We start from the raw sequence: 23,414 nt of genomic DNA, 5'->3' as shown, positions 1-23,414 counted from the left end.
CCCCTTGGCATTAGTCGGAAAGCACTCCAAACTCGTATCAGGCAGTGTGGTGATCCAATTCTGGATCTCATGGATCTCATGAATTTCATGGCCCGTTCGACCCGAGTCTGCTCGGAGTTCATGGTATCCGTTGAATCGTTGAACAGTTAAACCACGGGAGTAGTCTACTCTGTAGCACCTTAGTGCGTTCCTACCGAGATCGACCGGATCAGCCGATAGGGTTTATCAAAATATATATATATATATATATATATATATATATATGGGTCTTGTCATCATAAGATTTTGTACCTTAAATTTCTGAATTTGAATATAATAAAGTGCTTATTGGTTATAAGTGATTTTGTAATGAATAAAGAATTCCATCGCAACATTGATCCGTTGCCTTGGACAACAACGTTTCTTAAATGAGATTAACATAAGGCCATGCTGGTTTCAAAAAAAATTTCATCTCATCAATTACTTCAGGGACCTTCTCCGGTTGATGGAAACGATGTGTAAAGTCATCATATCGTTAAAGGGTGTACAACTGTTGACAAGTTTGAGATGATCCACCTTATATATTGCACTGAAAATTTATACGTGTTTTTGGTATTTTGCTCTGGTTCTGGTCGATTGCTGAAGATCATACCTTATATATCATTTGCTTTTGATTAGCTTGGCGTGTATTATTTGATTCTGTTCACCAAATTTTTTGTTTTTAGCATCTCTTTGGAAAGTATATGATCATGATTTCATTTTCTACTTGTCTTGATGATGTATAGATTGATTTTCTTCTTTGGTTAGCACCATAGCCAAAGAATTCTACAATCCATTAGACGAGATCAATTTTGGGTTCTTCTTCATTTGTTGATGGACGACACTATTTTTATGGCTATCACAAAAGTCACCAAACCCTTAATATATAATCTCAACAAATATAAAGTCAAGAGTCTTAGATTCTGTCTTGTATCCTTATTTTTTTCAGAAACACACATCTCAGAAACCCCAAAAAAAAAAGAAAAAAAGAAACTAGCTTGTTTGGTGTTGGAAAAACAACACTAAAGCCTTGAATGGGTAGTAGTTTCTAGCATGGTTTTTGGTTTTTGATTTTTAAAAACTATTTAATCATCCATTCAAGATTATGAGAAAATGGTTTCCCTAAAAAATAGGGAATCTAGATTTGACCGTTTGTACAATTTTCTCAAGAAATCCCAAAACCCAATTTTGTTAGTTTTTAGAATGTTTGCCGTGGATTCCAACTTTTTTTATTTTCCATTTATTTCTTTTTCTATTTTTTCTCTCTTTTGCAAAATCCAAAAACCAAAAATCTAAATCTAAAATCTATAAACCAAAATCCATAATCTAAAAACCACTCAAAAACCCCAAAACATTCATGGCCTTAATTAAATATTGAATCTAAAATAATTTGGAATCAAGTTAAAATTATTGGATCCTTAAAAAAGCCAAAACTCTCGACGTGTTGACGTGCGATCAGAACAAGAGATACACGCCATGCACCTAAACATAAACAAAAATACACACATTATAGGTAAAAATTCGATTGGGTTAAAAGGTTGAAAAAGTGTGGAGTTTCAAAAGATATAAGTGGTAGTGTGGTACTCTCGTCCTAGCAATCGAATATCATTTAGATATCATATATTACCTAAGCAATTTATGGCCTTATATTTCAAAAATTCACAATGTTAGTTGGAAAGACAAAAATATAATATTTATATCATAAATTTAATCATAGTTGATCACTAGTTTACATGTTTGGTGGATTAGTCTAGATTTCAATATGAGATCACCTGATTTGAAAAAGTCTAGTCCTAAAACTATGGGATTATTATAAAAATGCCACTTTGATATAAAGATATACGAATATGTGAGAAAATAATCAAACATCAAAAGTCGAGAATGAAGATGGATCTCTTCAACTTGATTTCCATGTTATGCGATATTGCGATAGATGAAATTGATATTTTTGAATCTCCATCGATACATTTAAATATATTATTATAATCATCAAGATTTTTACTATACATATATAATGATGGATAAATCATATATAATGTGATATTATTATAATCAACTATGATATGAAAATTACAAAAAGAAATAAAATTTAGAGTCAAAACTCTTACAATGATGTCTCAATTGATTTTTCAACCCATGCAACAACATAAGAAACAAAGAATTTAGGATTTTAATTTAGATATGATGGATGAGAATTAGATAATAAGTATTTATAGGATGAGAAGTGATGGAAGTTATATATATGTTATATATATATATATATATATAATTAATCATGAGAGTTACAATTATAATAATTGTGTGTTTGAATGACATTGAGTGGATTAAAAAAAATTAATACATAATATTTATGATTTCAGTTATAACTTGGTATTAAAATGTGGATTAAATGTTTTGTATATGTGGTTTAGTTGCAAATAAATATTTATTTTTATTTTTATTTTTGAGAAATGAATTGTCAAGTGGACCAACAAAAAGAGAGTGAAAGCTTACTTTTATATATATGATTAGAATATTATTTATTTATGTAAACTATTAAAGTAAGAGCATAATTTAAGAAAATTTGAAAAGTAAATTCTCCTATAACAGTTTCCAACTAGATATTAACCTGCGGTACACCGCGGGTCTATATTTTCCCTAAATAAAAAAATGATTTTTTTAGAATGATCTATAGATATATGGTAAACCGCATGTCAATATTTTATAACTAAAAAATCAATATTTAAGTTGTATTTGTTTTATTTAGTGTTTAAGATTGTATAATTGTATTTTGATCGCTAATTCTAGGATTTCACCTGTAATATACCATCCCGTATTAATATCGATCTAAATCCGTCCCACTATATAACCCCGTCCCGTGAAATTAAACATCATTTTTGTAATTTTTTTTATAAAGTTCAAATATTTCTAATATTTGAAACTTCATAAAAGTTTTAATACGACCCAAACTTCATAATTGTATTTTGATTGTTATATCTAGGATTTCACCCGTAGTATACCGTCTCGTATTAATATCTTTTATAAATATTTATAATGTTTAAACTACTTATAAATTCTTATAAAATTCAAATATTTATAATATTTGAAACTTCATAAAAGTTATAATATTATAAATAATTAAAACGTTTAATAAAGTTAGACTTTTTTATAGTTTGTATTTTCGTTTTTTATTTTTTCTTTTAAGTTTTTTAAAAATCAATGCTATCAAACTGTAGTTATCTTATATATATATATTAAGATTATCATTAAACATGAAGATTTACCTAGAAAAAATAGGGTGAATAAAAAAAACTAACCATATGAAGCCAAAAAGCGTGTGTGGTTATTAAAGCTGTAGGTGGGAACTGCCATCTCGAAGGTGGGTAGCAAAGAAGAAGACTCTTGTCCCTCGTCGTGTGAAAATGAGAAGAAGAAGGTAAGCCTCTCCTCAGGCGTGCCGAATACACCGTTACTAAAACCGACAATAAACCGTGATTGCCTCGAGGAGGTAGCGTAGTAGGAATCAATGAATCCTCGGCTTCGGATGATGGAAGACCACATCTTTGACACGCATCGCAACTTCATAAGAGACTTGGCAGGCATTCTAGTCAGTATAGCCATCTTTAGATCAAGAGGGAGCGAATCTAACTTACTAGGGTTTGTTGTGTCGTTCTCATCTTCCTCAAGTTTATTTTGGTGGCTCTTTTTCATATGAGATTTGCTAGGCACTGTAGTCATCTTTAGATCAAGAGGAATTGGATCTAACTTACTTGGACTGCTATAGAATCTGTCATCAGTGCCGGCTCAACAGTATTATAGGCCCTAGGGCAAAAAAAATTTTAGGCCCTTAAATTTTTTTTTTTATGTTCTTTGTGTTATATAAAAAAATTGTATGATATTTTTATTAAAAAGTTAATTATTAAAACTAAAAACAATAATAAAAAAAATTATGGGCCCTTCTAAATTTTATTTTTATGTTGTAATTTAAAATTTTAATACTTTTATAAAAAAAAAAAATTTTAAATGGGCCCATTAATTATTTGAGCATGGAATTGGACCTCTGACCATCGCATTGCTCGCTCCCTATTTGAGCCGGCACTGTCTGTCATTGTCATCGTCCTTGCGTTTCATGGCGGCTCCTGAAGAAACCCTAAATGCGTGATCTAGGTAATGGGTGGGTGGGGCACGTGCCCCAGGTTACATTTAAAAAGTTTAGTTTGTATGAATTCGTGGATATAATTATTAAGCAGTGTTGGTTACGTTCATCCCCAGGGTTCGAGTGCAGTTAACATTTTCTTTTTATTCCAACACAAACATTAACTGATTAATTATTATGTGTACTATAATATTTATATGTTAAAATAATTACAAAACTATATATCTATCTATATACACCTACATGTCAATTTTTTTTTTATCATCCGAAACTACTTAGAGCTCAAAAAAGTCATTTCTGGAAAATGTTGTTTACATATGTGATATGAAGTAGTTCTGTACGAACTTTTCGTGCCAGATTATCCGTTTTAATATTAACACTACGAGAAATTAAAGATAAAGAAAAAGTTGAGAACTCTTCCTTGTCGCTCTGAAGATCCTCTAAATACACTGAAAACGCCGGCCATTCGGTTGGAGAAGACACCATCTTCACCAGATCAGAACAGTCTGTAAAGAACGCCATCTCTTGATTATCTGCACCAATCATACACTTCATCGCCTATAGAACGGTCTCGACTTCTGTATGTAGTGGAGATAGACTTCTACGGAGGTTGGCAGCTCCCATGGTTGGCGGCTCTCCATTTGATGATGTACAGAACCACCTTGTACCGGAGAACTTATCACTTTCTTTACACGATCCATCCACAAAACAACGGTATCCAGAATAATTCGAATCAAGTGAAACATCCCTCACTCGAGATCGAGTTACCAATCCACAGAACCATGATTTTCACTATTAAGCTCGATTTGAGCTGACTGCCACAATTGTGCCTCTTTTTTCGCTAACTATAATACCTCTAACGGGTCTCTGTCTATATTTTCAAAGATTTTTTCATTCCTTACTTTCCAAATATATCAGATGATCCATGGAAAAGCTGATGAATCGAACTCCGAAGGTATCCTCCAAAATAAGTGATCCAAATTCGCAAAAATAGATTCCGTGGGAAAATTTTCCAAAGCCGTTGGAATCTATGAAAGCGCCCAAATCTGTCGTACCGGGTGGCACTGAAAGAGTGTATGATTGATCGTTTCTACTGATGCGCCACATCTGGCACATCCTCTGTCACAATCAATTACTCTTTTCCGTAAATTCTCTATAACCGGTACACAACCCGTTAAGATTTACCACAAGAAATCACGTACCTTAGGTAGACACTGCACTTGCCAAGAGTATGCTTTTAGCGGTTTGATGTATGGGCCAATAAAAAATAAATTAGTCTCCGACTTTTCTATTCATGTGGTATGATATCCCGATTTGACTGTATATGTCGATTGTAAAAAAAAAAAAACACTTACATTAATAAACTATATATTTTATATATTTTGATACCGACTAGTATATGTAATATTTTTGATAAAAAATATGTATAGATAAATAAATGGTGTCCCATGCTAAATATTTCTCTAGATCCGCTGCTGGTGTTAACCCTAGCGAGTTAACTCTCGGTATCAGTCTCGATGGGCAATAGTTTGGAGGAAGGACCATACGTTCAACATTCTTTGATGAGAAGATAGATATTCATTCAGTAAGAACGAGTTGGCTGCCAAGAGGATATTTTTTACGAGCAACCTTCACGGTAAAAAATCAGACTGGACATGAGAGATTACCTGGTTAAGGAGCTGATGGAGCCTTGAAGCCAACAACTTGGCAATAACCTTGTATAAGGTGTTTAGACAAGAGATGGGTCTGAACTCTGACAATCTTGAAGCATTAGTAAGAACAAGAGTCGTTGAGTTCCACTGCTTCAAAAGCTGGCCAGATCTGAAGAATTCTTGCACTGCTTTCACAACTTTCGGACCGACAACAAACCAAACTCCCTTGAAGAATTCAAAAGAGTAACCATCTGGGCTACCGACTTTATTTCTGGGGAGCGAGAAGGAAGCTTCTTGAATATCAGCGTTGGAGAAAGAGCTTTCAAGAAATGATTTCTGTTCAGGCGAGCATTTGTAAGTTAGAAGAAGATCCATGTCGCTCTGCTCAAGCTGCTGGACGGCTGCAACACCACCAAGAATGGACTCAAAGTAATCACAATAGTGCTCCTTGATGGCCTCATGAGTTTCATACCTGACACCATTCTCATCAACAAGAAAGTGGATATTGTTTATTCATTTCCTCATATCAGCCATCTTGTGGAAATAAGTTGAGTTACTGTCACCCTCAAAGAGCCAAGTGACTCTTCATTTTTAATAGAAGAAGCTCTCTTGTGCTCTAAGTAGTATGTGCCATTTACTTGTAGCCTCAAGCTCATAAGCTGCGTGAAGGGCAGAAGGGTCGTTCAGCGTGAGCTGTTGACAATCAAGAACCAAATCATGAGCCTCAACAACCCTTTTCTCCAGAATAGGTGTCCCTACTATAGCTTTTGATGTGGGACTTAAGCTGCTTCAGCTTTTTTGAGACCCGGAAAATTGCAGAGCCAACGACGTAGAAAGAGTACCAATGCTCTCTAATGACATGAATAAACTCCGGATTCTGCATTAAAAATTTGAAAAATCTGAAAGGTCTTTTGGCTTTTAGAACAGCAGCATCCATGACAACTCTACAAGAGGTGTGGTTCGAGAAGTCAGGTTCCCCAAAGAAAGCAAAAGCAGCAGGGAAAAGAGAGCACTATTTTTCATTAACCAAGATCCTATCAAGCTTCTTTGCCACTGGTCTAGCGCTACTCTTGTTCCACCAAGTGAAAGAGCAATCTTTGTAGACAAGATCAAACAATTCAGAGTCCAATAAGCAATCTCTGAAATCTCTTATTCTTCTACCAACCGACAAGTCAGCACCATTAGAATGATCCCAAGTGTTTAAGACTTGACTAAAATCACCTAAAACAATCCATGGTCTGCCTATAACCGTCGGGGATAAAGCAAGCTGCACCATCTCAGCCCATAAATCCTTTCTAGGACCATCTTGATTTGATGCATACACAATGGAGACCACAACCCAATCTTTTGTAATTGGCAGTAACACTTCACAAGTTATCATCTACGGAGATTTATTGACAACAACAACCTGCACACTCGGATCCCAAAGTACCCAAATCTTCCCCAAAACAAAGAATACATAATTCTCAGTAAAAGACCAGCCAGGCAATAACTCAGTGATGAACTTCTTCTCCTTAGACTGCTTGACATGTGTTTCGATAATTCCTCCAAAAAGAAGTTTATTTACCTTAAACCATTTTTTAAAACCGCATCGGTGACTAGAAATATTGAACCCGCGTACATTCCAACAAAAGAGTATGCCCTTGCCTCGAAGATATCTACGTTGTCTCTTCGATAACACCTTAATGAATGCCTTCTCATCTGAGTCAGTAGACAAAACATTAGAAGAGTCTCCTTCAACGCAGAATCAAAATCAGATTTCTTGCTGCTCTCCTCACTAGCATCTATGTGACCAGAGGACACCCTGCTAGACTCCCCTTTTAGGATTTTATCATACCCAAGACTCATACCTTCAGCCTGGGCAGTCAGTGGACCAACAAGAGAATCTCCCTTAATCAACGGTTGAGAGGTAGCAGAACTTTTATTGCCCAGACCTTACCTACCGGCTCCTTACCACATAAGCCACCTACGAGGGCACATTTGGCTTTGAACGCGACTTAGACCTTCTCGAAGAACTTTATATTTTCTTTTTTGAACCATCATTCTTAAGCTTAGGGCATTGAGCTGATGAATGTGTTGAAGAACGACAATCAGTGCAGGTGGTTGGGGCTCCTTTACAATGCCTCAAACTATGGCCAATTTCCTTGCAATGAGCACAGACTGGGGGCATCCAGGGACTGGAAACCAGGATCCTTTGAATCTCACCAGAGTCATACTGGACATTGACCTCCTCCGAGACATGCTTCCTCGGATCAATTAGAGTGAGAACTTTAGCAACCTCTAGGTTTGTTTTATTTGCAGTAGAAGAATGCAGGAATTTTGGATCACCAACTAGACCAGCTATACGCTCAAACCCCTCTTCATGAAAGAATTGGAGTGGCACATTCCTGAGCTCTAACCAAATAGGAGTTGACATTAACTCAGGTTTAGCCGGTATGAGACTAGGAACCTACTTGGCGATGAACATAGTTTGCCCTTCTATCTGCCATATCCTCTGGTTCATGACCCGATTACGGGTGAAGGCGCTTGGAATCCGGAAGAGGAACGCATTCCCTGCCATCTTTGACACAGCAATGTCCCTGTATTGCTTACTTCATATACCATTAACAATGTTATGGACAGTACCTTGAGCAGGAGGGTCAGAATAAAATTGGCCCAAAACAAAAGAATCCCATGATTTTTTGTTTCTCTCAATGACAGAGTTTGGGATGTTAACACAAAACTCTCCAGATTCAAGTGTAAAGGCAGTGTCTTTTTTCTTTAGTGGTTTAGATGATCCTTTTGCAAGGTTTACCCACGAGTCCGAGCTAGCATTTGAATCCAATTTACTAGGGTCGGAAGTCTCCTCTCTGTTCCTGAAAAATTCATTAATTGGATACACCAGTGTATCTCTACTCCTACGTTTTTAGTTTCTGTCAATGGGTCCTTGGGTGGTTTTTTCAAGAACAGTAAAGGCCTAAGTCAAGGCGACCCTGTGTCACCTTATCTTTTTGTTTTAGCAATGGAGGTCTTCTCTAGTTTGTTGAAATCAAGATTTGATGCTGGCTACATTCATTACCATCCAAAAACTGTTGAACCATCTATCTCTCATCTCATGTTTGCTGACGATGTGATGGTGTTTTTTGATGGTGGTAGCTCCTCCCTGCATGGTATTTGTGAAGTTCTGGACGATTTTGCTTCCTGGTCTGGTCTGCATGTTAACAAAGACAAAACCAACCTCTATCTCGCTGATACTGACCAATCGAAAGCTTTGGCTCTTTCCAGGTATGGGCTCCCTACTAGCTCTCTCCCTGTCAGATACCTACGTCTTTCTCTGATGAGCAGGAACTAAGGATTGCGGAGTATGAGCCTTTGATGGAGAAGCTAATTAAGAGATTCAGGTCTTGGGCAGTTAAGAGCCTCTCCTTTGCTGGGCGTGTTCAACTGATTGCTTCTGTGATTACGAGTTTGGTTAACTTTGGATGTCAAATTTATTGCTGCCTCTTGGATGTGTTAGAAGAATTGAATTCCTGTGCTCGAGATTTCTCTGGTCTGGTAATATAGACGCAGGTGAGGGAGCAAAGATTGCTTGGTCTGGTCTGCCTCCCTAAAAGCGAGGGTGGTCTTGGCCTACGCAGTTTTTCCATGTAGAATAAGACTTTGTGTCTCTGCTTCATTTGGCTTCTGTTTGTTGAGAAAGAAAGTCTATGGACTTCTTGGCACAAGCTTCACCACCTAAGAAACTAGTCTTTCCGGGCAGTTGAGGAGAGATCTAGGGACCCCTGGACTTGGAAAATTCTCCTCCACCTGCGACCCTTAGGTGAAAGGTTCTTAAAGACAAAGGTGAGTAATGAGCGAAACACTTTCTTCTGGCAGGATAATTAGACTCCATTTGGTCCTTTAATCAAGTTTCTTGGCCTTGATGGACCTAGATTGCTGCGTTTACCCTGAGATGCTAAAGTTAGTGACGCGTGAAATCATATTGGCTGGACTCTTCCTTCCCATAGGTCAAACAACCAATGCTCTACTGCTCCACACTCATCTGACCACTATTACGCTGCCTAGTCACGTCAATGAGCAGGACATGTTCTCCTGGGTTGTTGAAAATTCTGACTGCAATGGATTCTCATCATCAAAAACTTGGGATGCTTTGAAACCACGAGATACGGAGAAAAGTTGGGCATCCTCTGTTTGGTTCATAGGCGCTGTTCCAAGGCACGCCTTCAATATGTGGGTGAGTACTTTAAACAGATTACCAACAAGGCAAAGGTTGGCTGCTTGAGGAGTTTCCCCGTCTGATCTTTGTTGTTTGTGCTCTACATCGACGGAATCGCGCGACCAACTGCTTCTTACTTGTGATTTCGCATCTTCGATTTGGAACTGTGTCTTCAGCAGGTTAACTCCATTTCATCGCCTGCTCTTCACCTGGGCTGAACTACAATTCTGGTCCAGTCTCTCTTATGTGCAAGCTCCATCACTCCTACGCAAGGTTGCTGCTCAAGCTTCTGTGTATCATATTTGTCGTCAACGCAACAATGTGCTACACAACAATATGCGCATTCCTCCGGTGACCATCTTTAAGAATATTAACAGGGAAATTCACAACATTATTTCGGGAAGGCGTCATAGGAAGCATTGGAAACCTCTCATGCTTCTCTAGATCCGTTAATCCAAATTTACCAAGTAAACTTCTTATTGTAACCTTGTTTTTTATTTCTTTTTGCCAAAGTTACTTTATCTTAGGTAAAGTTTTGTTTTACCTAATCTTTCATTATTAATGATATTTACAAGTTTAGCAAAAAAAAAAAAAAAAATGAGTTGGCTCCGGTTCAAGATAAAATTTTCTGGCTATATTAACAACTCCCAAGAAACTTTGCTATAGTTTGCTTTCACCTCTTGATGACATAAGATAGGCTTGGGCTTTCGGTTATCGGTTGGGTCCATTCGGTTTCGGTTCTTTCGGTTCTACAATTTAGTATCCATTCGGATATTTTGAAATTTTGGTTTAGTTTCGGTTTGGTTCCGGTTTTTTTGGTTTTAAAATTTAGTATCTATTCGGTTATTTTGCTTAATATATTTTCGGATATTTTCGGTTATTTTTGAGAATTTTTGGATATTTTTGATATATTTTGGTTATTTTGAGTATTTTTACTATTTTTATATTTTTCAAGTATTTTGGATTATTTTGTCTATAAATAACTAATTATTTCAAAAATATAATTGTATTTTGGGTATTTTGGTTTGGTACCGATTCGGTTTCGATTATTTCGATTATTAAACTTAGAATCCATCCGGTTATTTTCAAATTTTTGGTTCGGTTCGATTTTTTTTGCTTCGGTTTCGATTCGGTACATTCGATTCGGTTTATTTGCCCAGGCCTAACACAAGATCTGATACGCTTGGATCTTAAAAAGAATGAAAATATATGAGGCCCAATAAACATCTCTTTGGCAGGAGAAGAAGTTGATAAGCTCTGTAACTTCCACCTAATAGTTATAATTTTTAACGGTTTTATCTATTTCGTTTAGTTGGACCACAAAAAGTTACAATTCGAAGTTATTTTATGGATAATATTAGTAGATAGCCAAATTAGATACATAAATTAAGAAACTAGCAGAGAGAAAGATTTTTGTCGGAAAACAGTAATGGATCCACGTTGTCAAAGGATGTGAAATAACAAAACCATCCTCCGTTTGTTTTGAGATCAACAGTAGGCGAGATTGTTTTGTGAGATTTTTCAAAATACCACGTAAGATCTAAATTTCACATGTTATATTTAAGTAAAAGACATGCTATTTCAAAAAACGTAGTGAATTTTTAAGAAAAAACATTGTTACGTGTTGTTTTTTTTTTTTAAACATTGTTATAGAAAAATTAAACTTGAATAGAATCTTCTTTTAAAGAAATAATATCTGATCTTAATAAAAATCGTGAATTACTATAAAATAAGAATTTTTTTAAAAAGAAATCACATGTGATCATAATAAAAAAACGTTTATTATTACAAAATAACATGATAGAGGAAGATATTAAACTGAATAGAGTATTTTTTTCAAGAAATACCATGTGCTCTTTATAAATAACGTGTAATACGATAAAATAATATGATAAAAAGAGATATATTATTCTATCACATGTAATTCGAGAAAAAAACATGTTATAAAGGGCATGTACGTAATTACATGTGCTTTCCGACATGATACCGACAAGTTACTGTAGCGTATGACTATTTTCTTAATTATTCTCAAAAATTTGGCTATTTTGTGTATATTCTTTTATTTTATTCTTATTCGTATTTTAAAATGTAGAAACTTTTAAAGAGAAAAAACAAGATGTTCTTTAAAAACGTGTCTCAATAAAATCATGAATTTGTTCCCTAGCTACCAAAGTGTCTAGTCTACTATATACATGTGTATTCATATACACATCTTATCTTTAGAAGATTTGTTTTACTATTGTTTCTTTTCTTCCACCATTTATTTTGATATTGTTTGTTTCCACTGGATATTAATTTCTCCATACAGAAGTGTCAACGTAGGGAGGAGTGGGCACCTACCACTAAAGGTCACTCATAAAAATAGCCAATCTTTCTGACACAACCATATGTGGATGACAATTTCGTCACGTGCACTAAATATGTGAAATATAGATCACTGTTAAGACATTAGTATCATAATAAAGCCTGAGAATGGGTAGGGTATAAGATTGTGTGGAAACAATTTAAACAAGTATGTTCTCTTACCAAATTTGGGACCAACATTTGCATCTTAAGGTTATGTGAATTGGTTGGTAGGTAGCACTCATTCAGTACCGTGCCTAGATTTAGAAAGGTGTAAGACAAAAAAAAAAAAAAAAAATATGACTAATAGAAAACATTATAAAAAAGTTATATCATTCAAATCGGACTAAACAATAATGAAAACTTATAATATAGAAACTATAAACACTGTTTTTTGTTTGTTTTTGGTTATTTTTAATATTTTAAAACTCATATCTTCTAATTTTCTAACCAATTTCTTCACTCTAACTAGCTATGATAGTCAAACTATTCAACATCTCTTGTTATTAAAAATTTAGACACCATTTGCAACTAATTTCTTCAAATGGTGATTACCTCGGATGGTGATTATATAAAGCATGTAAAGCAAATGGTGATTGTTAAGGCTATATTTAAGGAGAAGAAGTCCATATTAGGTATATTGCTCGGTTATCTCGTCTTTGAAATCCTGAATCAATTTCTATCTTTTGGTTTGATTAGGTGTTCCTGTTATGGAACTTCCCATGTGTGTTCACTTTTGTTCCTGAAAGCAAGAAATCATACGGAAATTCCTCATTCCAAAAATCCAAGCATCACTTCATCTGGGTCGTTGCGTCATGGCTGGAGAAATTTCGCTTGATACTATAATCAGTGGTCAAAGGGTTTCTACGGATTTTAGTGGGTATTTTCGTGAGGATGAGTTCTGAGTCTTCACCACCAAAACAAAATTGGGAAATGGTGCAAAGAGAGAAAGTGGTTTGGGTACATGGAAGATTAATGGATCGGTTAAGTCACCGATCCACGATGACCATCCAACCAATTTCTTCAAATGTTAATTTTTTAACCAATTTCTTCACTTGCTTTACATAATCACCATCCGAGGTAAGGAGGATCAGCACACCATTTGCACAGTTATCAGACCAATCTTTTATCCTTTTGATCATTTATATTTCAAGTATTGGTAGTAAAAAATTTATTGTTGGTTAGTCGATCTTAAACTGACACAAATTTTAGAAAAAGTAATAGTATTAAATAACTATTAATCAATATACACTGAATGATAGATCAGTTCCACGATTACTTATTTGGTTTAACAATTAATGATACGGTTTAGGTTTAGCGACTGATCGATATATTTAGCAGATTTAACAGTTAAACTCTCAAACCATATCTTAAAACTTTCTTTCGGTCGGCAATCTCTGTATTAACGAAAAAAACAATACAGAGAAGAAAACATAGTAAAGAGAACATCATTAAGAAAAAACTTTGTTTTTGTTATTGTTTAAAGCTTTGTTGTTGTTTTCAAAATGACATAAAATCCAAGAATTCCTTAATTCGTAAAGATAAATTGATATATCCATCTAGTTTAAATGTACTGAACTCAGCCGAAATTGTATTGGAACAAATTTGAATATCAAACTGAAAACAAAATAAATTAATTTGGTTTATTTATTTATTCCATATACTACGAATGAATCCTAACCAAAATAATTACGAATTAACATCTAACCCCTTTTATTTCACAATCCTTTGTACATGAAGTTAGTACCCAAATTTAAACCAAAAGTATATCAAACCAAACCAAAATTCGAAACTGAAACGTTACAAAACGAAAAGTGATAAAGATGAATTAGATACCTCTATGAAAATAGAAAATGAAATTATTGTTAAGTGACTCAGCAAATCGCTAAAAGTTTCACAATGACTAGCCGTCTAATCGATAAAACTAGTTAACTAACATGAAAATATGTCATATATATTAACATGTATTGTCTCTTTTTTTTTTATCAGACATTAAGGTATAAATATACGTACAAAGTTTGGATGAAATTGTTTTGACACATTTATAATAAGTAAGGAAATGAATTGTATGTAAAACAGAAAAATGAATTATAAGATTTATTTTGATATTGTTTAATAGTATAAGTCATGGTTTGAGTATTGTAGGAATTTTTACAGACAGTTATTCAAAATAAAATAGTTGGGTTATAAGAAAAATGATAAACCAAGGCAAACATCTCAATTATTAAAGTAGATAACATATTTGGCCAAATGTAGAACACGATAAGATCTTCACTAGCTGATGACGACGAAAACAGGAAATGGACACATCTCTAGGAAAAAAGTCACAAGACTTTTTTGTTTCTTCTTTTATATCTTTATAGACCATCAATATATAAATTTTCAGTGTGCACTTTTTTGCATGTTATGGTGGTCGCATATAATCATTTTTTAATTTCGGTTCGATTTTGAAAATTAATTTGCACTCAACTCTTCTTAAAAATTTTGTTAAAAAAACGCATAGAGCCTGAAATATAATGTTGCTAATTATAATCTTCTAATTGATTAGTAATCTTGAAAATTATAAAAGTATCTTCCAATAATTATTATGATATCATATTTGAACAATATACGTGATAATTGAATTGGTAGATTTCAAAAGAAATAAACTTCATTAAAAACAATATCGGAATCTTTAAGGAGTGGAGTAGATAGAATTGGGTCAAATAGTTTTCACAACGTGCTATAAACATAATGGAAATCAATAAACACAAAAATAATAAAAACAAATTCACAGTCGTTTTCTTTATGGGCCGCCATAATAGGGCCCCGCAGTAGACGACAACACATTCGTTATATAATTATGTGTTGATAGAAGAATTTGGCAAAATAGGATGCTAAAACATTTTTGTTTCTAATGATTTGGCAAAATATCAAATTGATAGAAGAATTTAATCTCAAGTCTTACATAATTATTTTATTTTATTAGGTATTACTAGTGTTTAAAACTTCATAATTTTGAAAAATTGCTTACTTTTCTTTTAAAAAAAATTCTGTTTATATATGTATTATATGAACTTGGTTTTTACTTAAAATTGTTCTTTTTGGGATGGGAAAAGTTTAGCTGACGAAGCTCATAAACGTGTGGACCACCTAATTTTCGTAATCGCAGCATGAATAATGTGCTTCTTTATCTAACTACCTTTTTAAATGTAGATCAACTCCTGAAGTTCTCCAATATGGACTCAAATTTGACCTAAAACTCATTATGAGATATATTCGTCTAGTGAGACACTCGTCTACATAACTTATCTCCCAACTTCTGTTCTATCAGTTTTTATTTAGTCAAAATTTATTGACCAAATTGAAAGTGTTATAAAGGTCTTATACTTCCAAAGGTGTTGAGATTGAACTTTTAATTTAGACTTCTAATTCCTTTCGAGAAATCTGTTTTAAATTTATCTCTAGAGAAAAAAAACCGAGAAGCATATGTGTTAGTAAAATGGCTTCAAGAAATTCTTTCATTGTATCACTTTAATATGTTTAACGAAGAGACTATTTTATCCTCAAAAAAATCTAGACTTCACCGAAAACTAGTTGAATCTCGTTTTCTATCGGTTCACAAGTTTTAAACAGTAAAATGATAATATGATACTTAATCCAGTCCAATAAAAAATTTATCCGAATTAAAAAAAAATTATTTTCTGTTTTACAGTATTATTATTTTTTAAATAATTATGTCATATACTTAAAGTATCATCTTATTAATATTTTTAGTAAAAATATAATAATTTGGTGGTCATTAGTATTAGTTTATAACCATCATCATAAAAGAAAATAAATGGTCGTCCTCAAAATTCTGAAAAGAAAAAAAGACTGATGGTTTTAATATTTGAATCTGTTTACGAGTTCACTCAATCTCAATTAGAGATCCAACTAATAATCTCCACAAACTTTTTTTGGAAATCTTTTAATGCATAGGTTTTTGAGATAGAGCAAATAAATAATACTCCATCTGTTTCACAAAAATTGTTGTTTTAAAGTTTTAATTTTATTTTACAAAGAGTGTCGTTTTGTATTTCTAATAAACAATTTTGAAAAAAATCCATTTTAAATCTTATTTCATATGTATTAGTAAGAGAGATAATATTGTTTAGTGTATTGGTAAGGGGTCTAATAGAAATTTTAATAGTTTTTTTAATATATGTGAAAAATGTAGAATGACACTCTTTAGAAAACGAATGGAGTAAAAGAAAAAATGGGTGATATCATTCAACTTTTCTTAAAAAACAACTTTTCTTTTCTAATCGAGTATCAAGACTTCATTACATAAATTGTCAACGTAATTGAGCCATTCGATAACCCGTCTCAAACGACAACATAAGTTTAGTGAACTCTTCTATAAATTAATACTCAATAAATTAAGATTTCATTAAACTAATAATTTTCTCAGATTCTAAATTAATATTTCGGCCCAAATATCACTTCTATAAATTAATAAACACGATAAATTAATAAAATTTAGTAAAATATATTAGTTTCAATATTATTAATTTATAGAGGTTTTCTGTATGTCTATGTGTACTTCACCAAGAATCTTTGATATAAATATTTGCTAGAAACAAGACATTTTGATGCCTTTTCCATAATTGTACACACTTATTAATGTTGCATACTAATAACGGATTCCCTTATAGTTTTCCATTAGTGGTAAAAAGTTGACGACAAATAAAAATGATAAAACTTAGAAATCAGATTATTTAATACCATTTTCTTTATCTATAAAATAATAATATATATTGAAAAAGTTGACACTACAAAAAAAGGATAGTATGATATTTAATAAATTGTTATCTTCGGTATAAGACATGTAAACGAGTGATCGAGCTTATGATGAGTGAGCTCAAATATAAAACATATGTAAGAATTAATAAAAATGTTACAAATTACGATATTTCTTGAATATAGAGAAGCATGGTAATTTCATAACTATAAAAAAAAGGGTGAATGAAATATATATACCTAGAAGATGAAGAAATTAAGAATCTATACATAAAGATATGTTATTTAGGTAAATATGAAAGAGAAATAAAATATAAACCAAAAATATCCTTTCTTTTTGAATTAATTACAATAATGCCATTGATTAAAAATAATTGTAATATGCGGACGATAAATATATAACTATTTGTTTAACGTGCTAAAAAATATGATATCCCGATAAGTGTAAAAATTAATTGTTAGAAAAATATTTATCGATTTAAAATTGTGAATCAGTATTTTTTATTTATGTATATATCAGCACAATAAAAAAGAATTAGACTTTTTCTTACATAATTAACATGATAACAATTATAACAACATGTTATATAGAATAATAACATGCTAACATATTAAATATCGGTATAATATTAGTATAAACACGGTAAGATACACGATATATGGATAATATTTATTTTAACGTGTAATTTATATATAATATTCACCAAAAATAATCAATAACGAGGTTAACGTGATAACGATGAAAATAACTAGCAACGAAAAATAACAAATTTTGTTTTAGATCTGCTCACCGACGAGATATATGGAGAAAACGGCGGTGCTTATAAAACTCTTAAACCATCTCACCTTCACCGACGACATCACCATAAAATCATTTAGCTTGTCGCACCTCTCCGACGCCATCTCAATCCATGATTTCATTCATATCACCTTCTTTTTTCCAAACTCACCATCATCACTATCGTCGTAAATACTAAATACCATTTCTACTATCGTTAAGAACCCAAAAATTTAAATAAGAATGAGCACCACTTACAATTATGAGAGAAAATTGAACCACTTTTCTTCTCTTTCTTTTCGAATACTTTTCTCCAAATCATGAAACAAAACAATTGAAGAATCATAGCGTCAGAGTAGTGTTCTAGCGGTGGCACCACTGTAAAACTCTTCGCCGATATCATAGCCACCATCACTACAATTACATTCACTGACGAGAACTAAAAAAATTGCTTGTCACGACTCGACGAACCGGAATGAACACGGCGGCATTACGATGATGTTGCCGATGAGTGGATGTGCTATCTCGTGTAGATCGTCGTGATTAGAGAGCATCGACGAATCGTCACCGCCGCATCTCTATTTGCTCGATTTAATTTTCTGCAGGATTTCAATTCTTAGTTTAATATAAGTTAGGGGCATAATTGTCATAAAATTAAAACAGTAGAAGACAACAGTGTTTTTTTTCTGTCAGTTAATTATCAATTCTTCTGAATATAGATTGTGTAATTTCCCAAAAAAAAATGCACTAACATCGTAAGATTCCTAACTAAATACACTGACTTATCTCTTTGTAATCGTCCGAACTATTTTGATACGAATGATGTATTAACATTTATTTACATTTCTAAGCTGAATATCGACTATCGAGATAATGTTTATGATGTATATATGACATATTTGCATATTCTTATTTCTAGAAGTTAAAGGAATCAAATCTTGAAAGGAAACAAAGAAGATCGAAAGCATAGTAATGCACGTGGTCCATGTGAATTAAACTGATGAACTGTCCCACCTGCCGTCCAATATGATTGATTATAGGGATTAATTTTTATTAATATTAGTATAATTCAATATCATTATATATCATCACTCTTATGTATGATATTATCATTTACTATACAATAATACTCACGAGAAACATTTACTATAAAATAGTACAGTATCTGATTTTGATGTAACCTAAACTTTAAGATAAATAATACGATGGACAGCTAATTGAAGATAAACATAACAAATGAAAAGGATTGAATATGTTTTTGGCGTGACCAGTGAGTGGGATTCCTCCTTCTGCACTCAATCTTCATTTTAAGCTAGTATTACTTTAAACATGTAATTATTTTTCAGATTTAAATTTTTAAAAGGGAAAAAAAGAAAGAAAATATAACTAATATAAGGAAAAATATATTATCACATATTCACATATATAGCAAAATTTCAAGTCTATGTGATCGTAGTATTTGTTTTCAAGGCATCATTGAATTTATCACAAGACAATGTAAATCTGCAAGAACCCAAAAACATAAATTTAGTTTTTTTTTGTTATTCGTAAGAAAGAATTTTAGAAAGATATACTCTTTGTCTTAATTTTATTGTTTTATTTTTGGTTTTTAGGTAAAAGGTTGGGAGTAATGGGACCACATTGGTGGCATGTTGTATTATTGTGATAAATATAGGGGTTTTTTTTGCAAAAATATCACTTTTTCGATGTTATTTTTCAAAAATACTCATTTTTAAAAGTCTTATAAAAAATACTCTTAAAAATATAAGATTTACCTAAATATGTATATAATATTATTATAACATACACAAACTACATTTCTATGTATCTAAAATCTTATAAATACTTTATAAATACCTTATAAATGCATTTTAAATACCTTTAAAAACCTTTAAAATATCTTGTAAAACCTTTGAAAAACCTTAAAAATCCTTTAAAATAATTTGTAAAACCTTTAAAAACACCTTATAAAACCTTATAAATACTTGGATCGAGTCTTCAAGTAGTAGTTACAATCCATAAGTACCTTATAAACCTAATAAAACTTTATAAAAATTTCAGATTTAAAAAAAGGCATTTTTTAAAATGGACATCTAAAAAGAGCATTTTTGAAAAGAGACACACCAAAAAAGATATTTTTAACAATTTCTCATGGAGGAAAAGATGCCAAATGATTTATGTTATTCACTCACCTAATCCTTGAATTATTGTTCTAACTTAAAATATAAAATTTTAATATTTTAAAATAAACATAACAGTGTTAGCATGTGTTCATCGTGAAATGTGAATGTAACTAAAAATATTATAAAGGGTTTCTTCCTTTCTGAAAGCATATGCTAATAATAGCATTTGGTCAAATAAATAAATTATTAGTTTATTTATTCGTCAACAAATTAATCAGTTAAGCAGACAAGAATCATTTTTGAAGATTAACTCCCTTGCATTTCACTCTCTTGTAATTTTACGTATGAAGACAAACACATTTTTTTTTGTTTTTGTAAATTGTTTATTAGCCACGAGTCACGTTATATAGATATGCAAATCTCAAAATTAATCAAACTAGGACAGCAGTATTTGATAATTGAGATTATAAATTTAAATTTAGACAAAAAAAAAAGATTATAAATTTAAATTTGATATTTCAAAATAAGTAATTAACCTGATATAAAAATATATAATTACAGTCAAATTATTTTTTTAAAAAGAATAGAAATCTTAAAATTGTCATATTATTCTTTTTTTCTTAAAAATTCGCAAATTTGACAAAACGACAAATCTTTTTAAATCGAAAAAATAGGTGAAAAGTTATTGTAAAGTGTTTCCACTGAGCTCACAGTTCACTCTTTGGTTCTAAAAGAAGCAATCAGTTAAAATCTCAGCCAATCATTAAAAGTGCGTGTGATACACGCGCGACCAAACAATCGTACGATCTCACTCACTTCTGGTCTTAATTCTTACCGCGTCGATCCAACAGTCGATGGGTTAAATCGGGATGTGAGTTCATCGAAGCTTCTCTTTCTCTTACAACCATCCACGTGTCCCAATCAACATCCGCCATGTAATATCCTTAACACTAAAATTACTTACTTACCCTCGTTATCAGTTACACATATAATAATCGCAGATGCTCTACATTTTCCTCCACTACGAAGACTTTCTCCTCTCCCTCTAAAAACGTTTTTTACCGGTCACCGGTTTATGGAATGACTGATTACCGGCTACAACCAACGATGAATCTCTGGACCACCGACGATAACGCTTCTATGATGGAAGCTTTCATGAGCTCTTCCGATATCTCAACTTTATGGCCACCGGCAACGACCACGACGACGACTACGACTACGACGACAACATCAACTCCGGCGACGGCGATGGATATTCCGGCACCGGCGGGATTTAACCAGGAGACTCTTCAGCAACGTTTACAAGCTTTGATTGAAGGGACACACGAAGGTTGGACCTACGCTATATTCTGGCAACCGTCGTACGATTTCTCCGGCGCCTCCGTGCTCGGCTGGGGGGATGGTTATTACAAAGGTGAAGAAGATAAAGCAAAGCTGAGACAGAGATCGAGTTCGCCGCCGTTTTCTACTCCGGCGGATCAGGAGTACCGCAAAAAAGTGTTGCGTGAGCTTAATTCGTTGATCTCCGGTGGTGTTGCTCCGTCTGATGACGCCGTTGATGAGGAAGTGACGGATACGGAGTGGTTTTTCTTGGTTTCGATGACGCAGAGCTTCGCTTGCGGTGCGGGATTAGCGGGGAAAGCGTTTGCAACGGGTAACGCGGTTTGGGTTTCTGGGTCGGATCAATTATCCGGGTCGGGTTGTGAGCGGGCTAAGCAAGGTGGAGTTTTTGGGATGCAGACTATTGCGTGTATTCCTTCGGCGAACGGAGTTGTGGAAGTCGGGTCAACGGAGCCGATCCGACAGAGTTCGGATCTTATTAACAAGGTTCGAATTCTTTTCAATTTCGACGGCGGAGCTGGAGATTTATCGGGTCTTAATTGGAATCTTGACCCGGATCAAGGTGAGAACGACCCGTCTATGTGGATTAATGACCCGATTGGAGCACCTGAATCGAACGAACCGGTTAATGGAGCTCCGAGTTCTAGCTCCCAGCTTTTTTCAAAGTCTATACAGTTCGAGAATGGTAGCTCAAGCACAATAACCGAAAACCCAAATCCGGATCCGACTCCGAGTCCGGTTCATTCTCAGACCCAGAATCCGAAATTCAATAACACTTTCTCCCGAAAACTTAATTTCTCGACGTCAAGTTCTACTTTAGTGAAACCAAGATCCGGCGAGATATTAAACTTCGGTGATGATGGTAAACGGAGCTCCGTAAACCCGGATCCAAGTTCTTATTCGGGTCAAACACAATTCGAAAACAAAAGAAAGAAGTCTATGGTATTAAACGAAGATAAAGTCCTATCATTCGGAGATAAAACCGCCGGAGAATCAGACCACTCCGATCTAGAAGCTTCCGTTGTTAAAGAAGTAGCAGTAGAGAAACGTCCAAAGAAACGAGGAAGAAAACCAGCAAACGGTAGAGAAGAGCCACTAAACCACGTCGAAGCAGAGAGACAAAGACGCGAGAAACTAAACCAAAGATTCTACGCGTTACGAGCGGTTGTACCAAACGTTTCGAAAATGGATAAAGCTTCGCTTCTTGGAGACGCAATTTCTTACATCAACGAGCTTAAATCGAAAGTAGTCAAAACAGAATCAGAGAAAATCCAAATCAAGAACCAGCTCGAGGAAGTGAAACTCGAGCTCGCCGGAAGAAAAGCGAGTGCTAGTGGTGGAGATATGTCGTCGTCGTGTTCGTCGATTAAACCGGTGGGGATGGAGATTGAAGTGAAGATAATTGGTTGGGATGCGATGATTAGAGTTGAATCAAGTAAGAGGAATCATCCGGCGGCGAGGTTGATGTCGGCGTTGATGGATTTGGAGCTGGAGGTGAATCACGCGAGTATGTCGGTGGTTAACGATTTGATGATTCAACAAGCGACGGTGAAGATGGGATTTAGGATCTATACGCAGGAACAACTCCGAGCAAGTTTGATTTCAAAAATCGGTTAAAAGGGTATGTTTTGAAATTTTAGAAAGTTATGGGGTCAAATCATAATTAATTCGTTTTAGTGGCTTCAGTAATTTTGTAGATTTAGTTTTGTTGTAAGAAAAATCTTAAAATAGAGCGACAAGTTTCTTTTGCTCTATGTTGAGTCTTATATCGTTATTGTTGTATCATCCAATGTGTAAACGTGTACATATTGATATGAATAATATGTGTTAGTTACTGCAAATTGATTTCTACACAATTTTAGATGATAAAAAGAAAAAAAAATCGAGTAAAATGGTCTAAAATAAGAAATTAATGATCATGATCACTGATTTGTAAATATGGTCAACAATGTCTCTCCTAACACATCAATCATAAGAGAGACAAATCTTAGGTAAGTTTAGTCGTGAGGGAGACATACCTTGAATCAGCTAAAGGAGAGACATTGTTGACCATATCAACCTTAGGGGT

General features: G+C 33.7%; 1 protein-coding gene across 1 annotated transcript; it reads left to right on the top strand.

Annotated features, from left to right (window-relative positions):
- The first annotated feature begins 21,014 nt into the window (after positions 1 to 21,014).
- Positions 21,015 to 23,187, top strand: LOC9327063 (transcription factor MYC2). The gene has a single exon (XM_002893686.2). It carries the CDS (start codon positions 21,086 to 21,088, stop codon positions 22,961 to 22,963), a length of 1,878 nt encoding a protein of 625 aa, XP_002893732.1. The 5' UTR covers positions 21,015 to 21,085; the 3' UTR covers positions 22,964 to 23,187.
- Positions 23,188 to 23,414: the final 227 nt, after the last annotated feature.

The sequence above is a fragment of the Arabidopsis lyrata genome (assembly GCF_000004255.2).
Source record: "Arabidopsis lyrata subsp. lyrata unplaced genomic scaffold ARALYscaffold_1, whole genome shotgun sequence".
NCBI lineage: Eukaryota > Viridiplantae > Streptophyta > Magnoliopsida > Brassicales > Brassicaceae > Arabidopsis > Arabidopsis lyrata.
The sequence above is the reverse complement of the archived record's forward strand: the minus strand, read 5'-3'. Positions and strand labels throughout refer to the sequence as shown.

Coding starts and splice junctions, on each gene's coding strand:
- LOC9327063 (XM_002893686.2), top strand. CDS start 21,086: ATGACTGATTACCGGCTACAACCAACGATGAATCTCTGGACCACCGAC.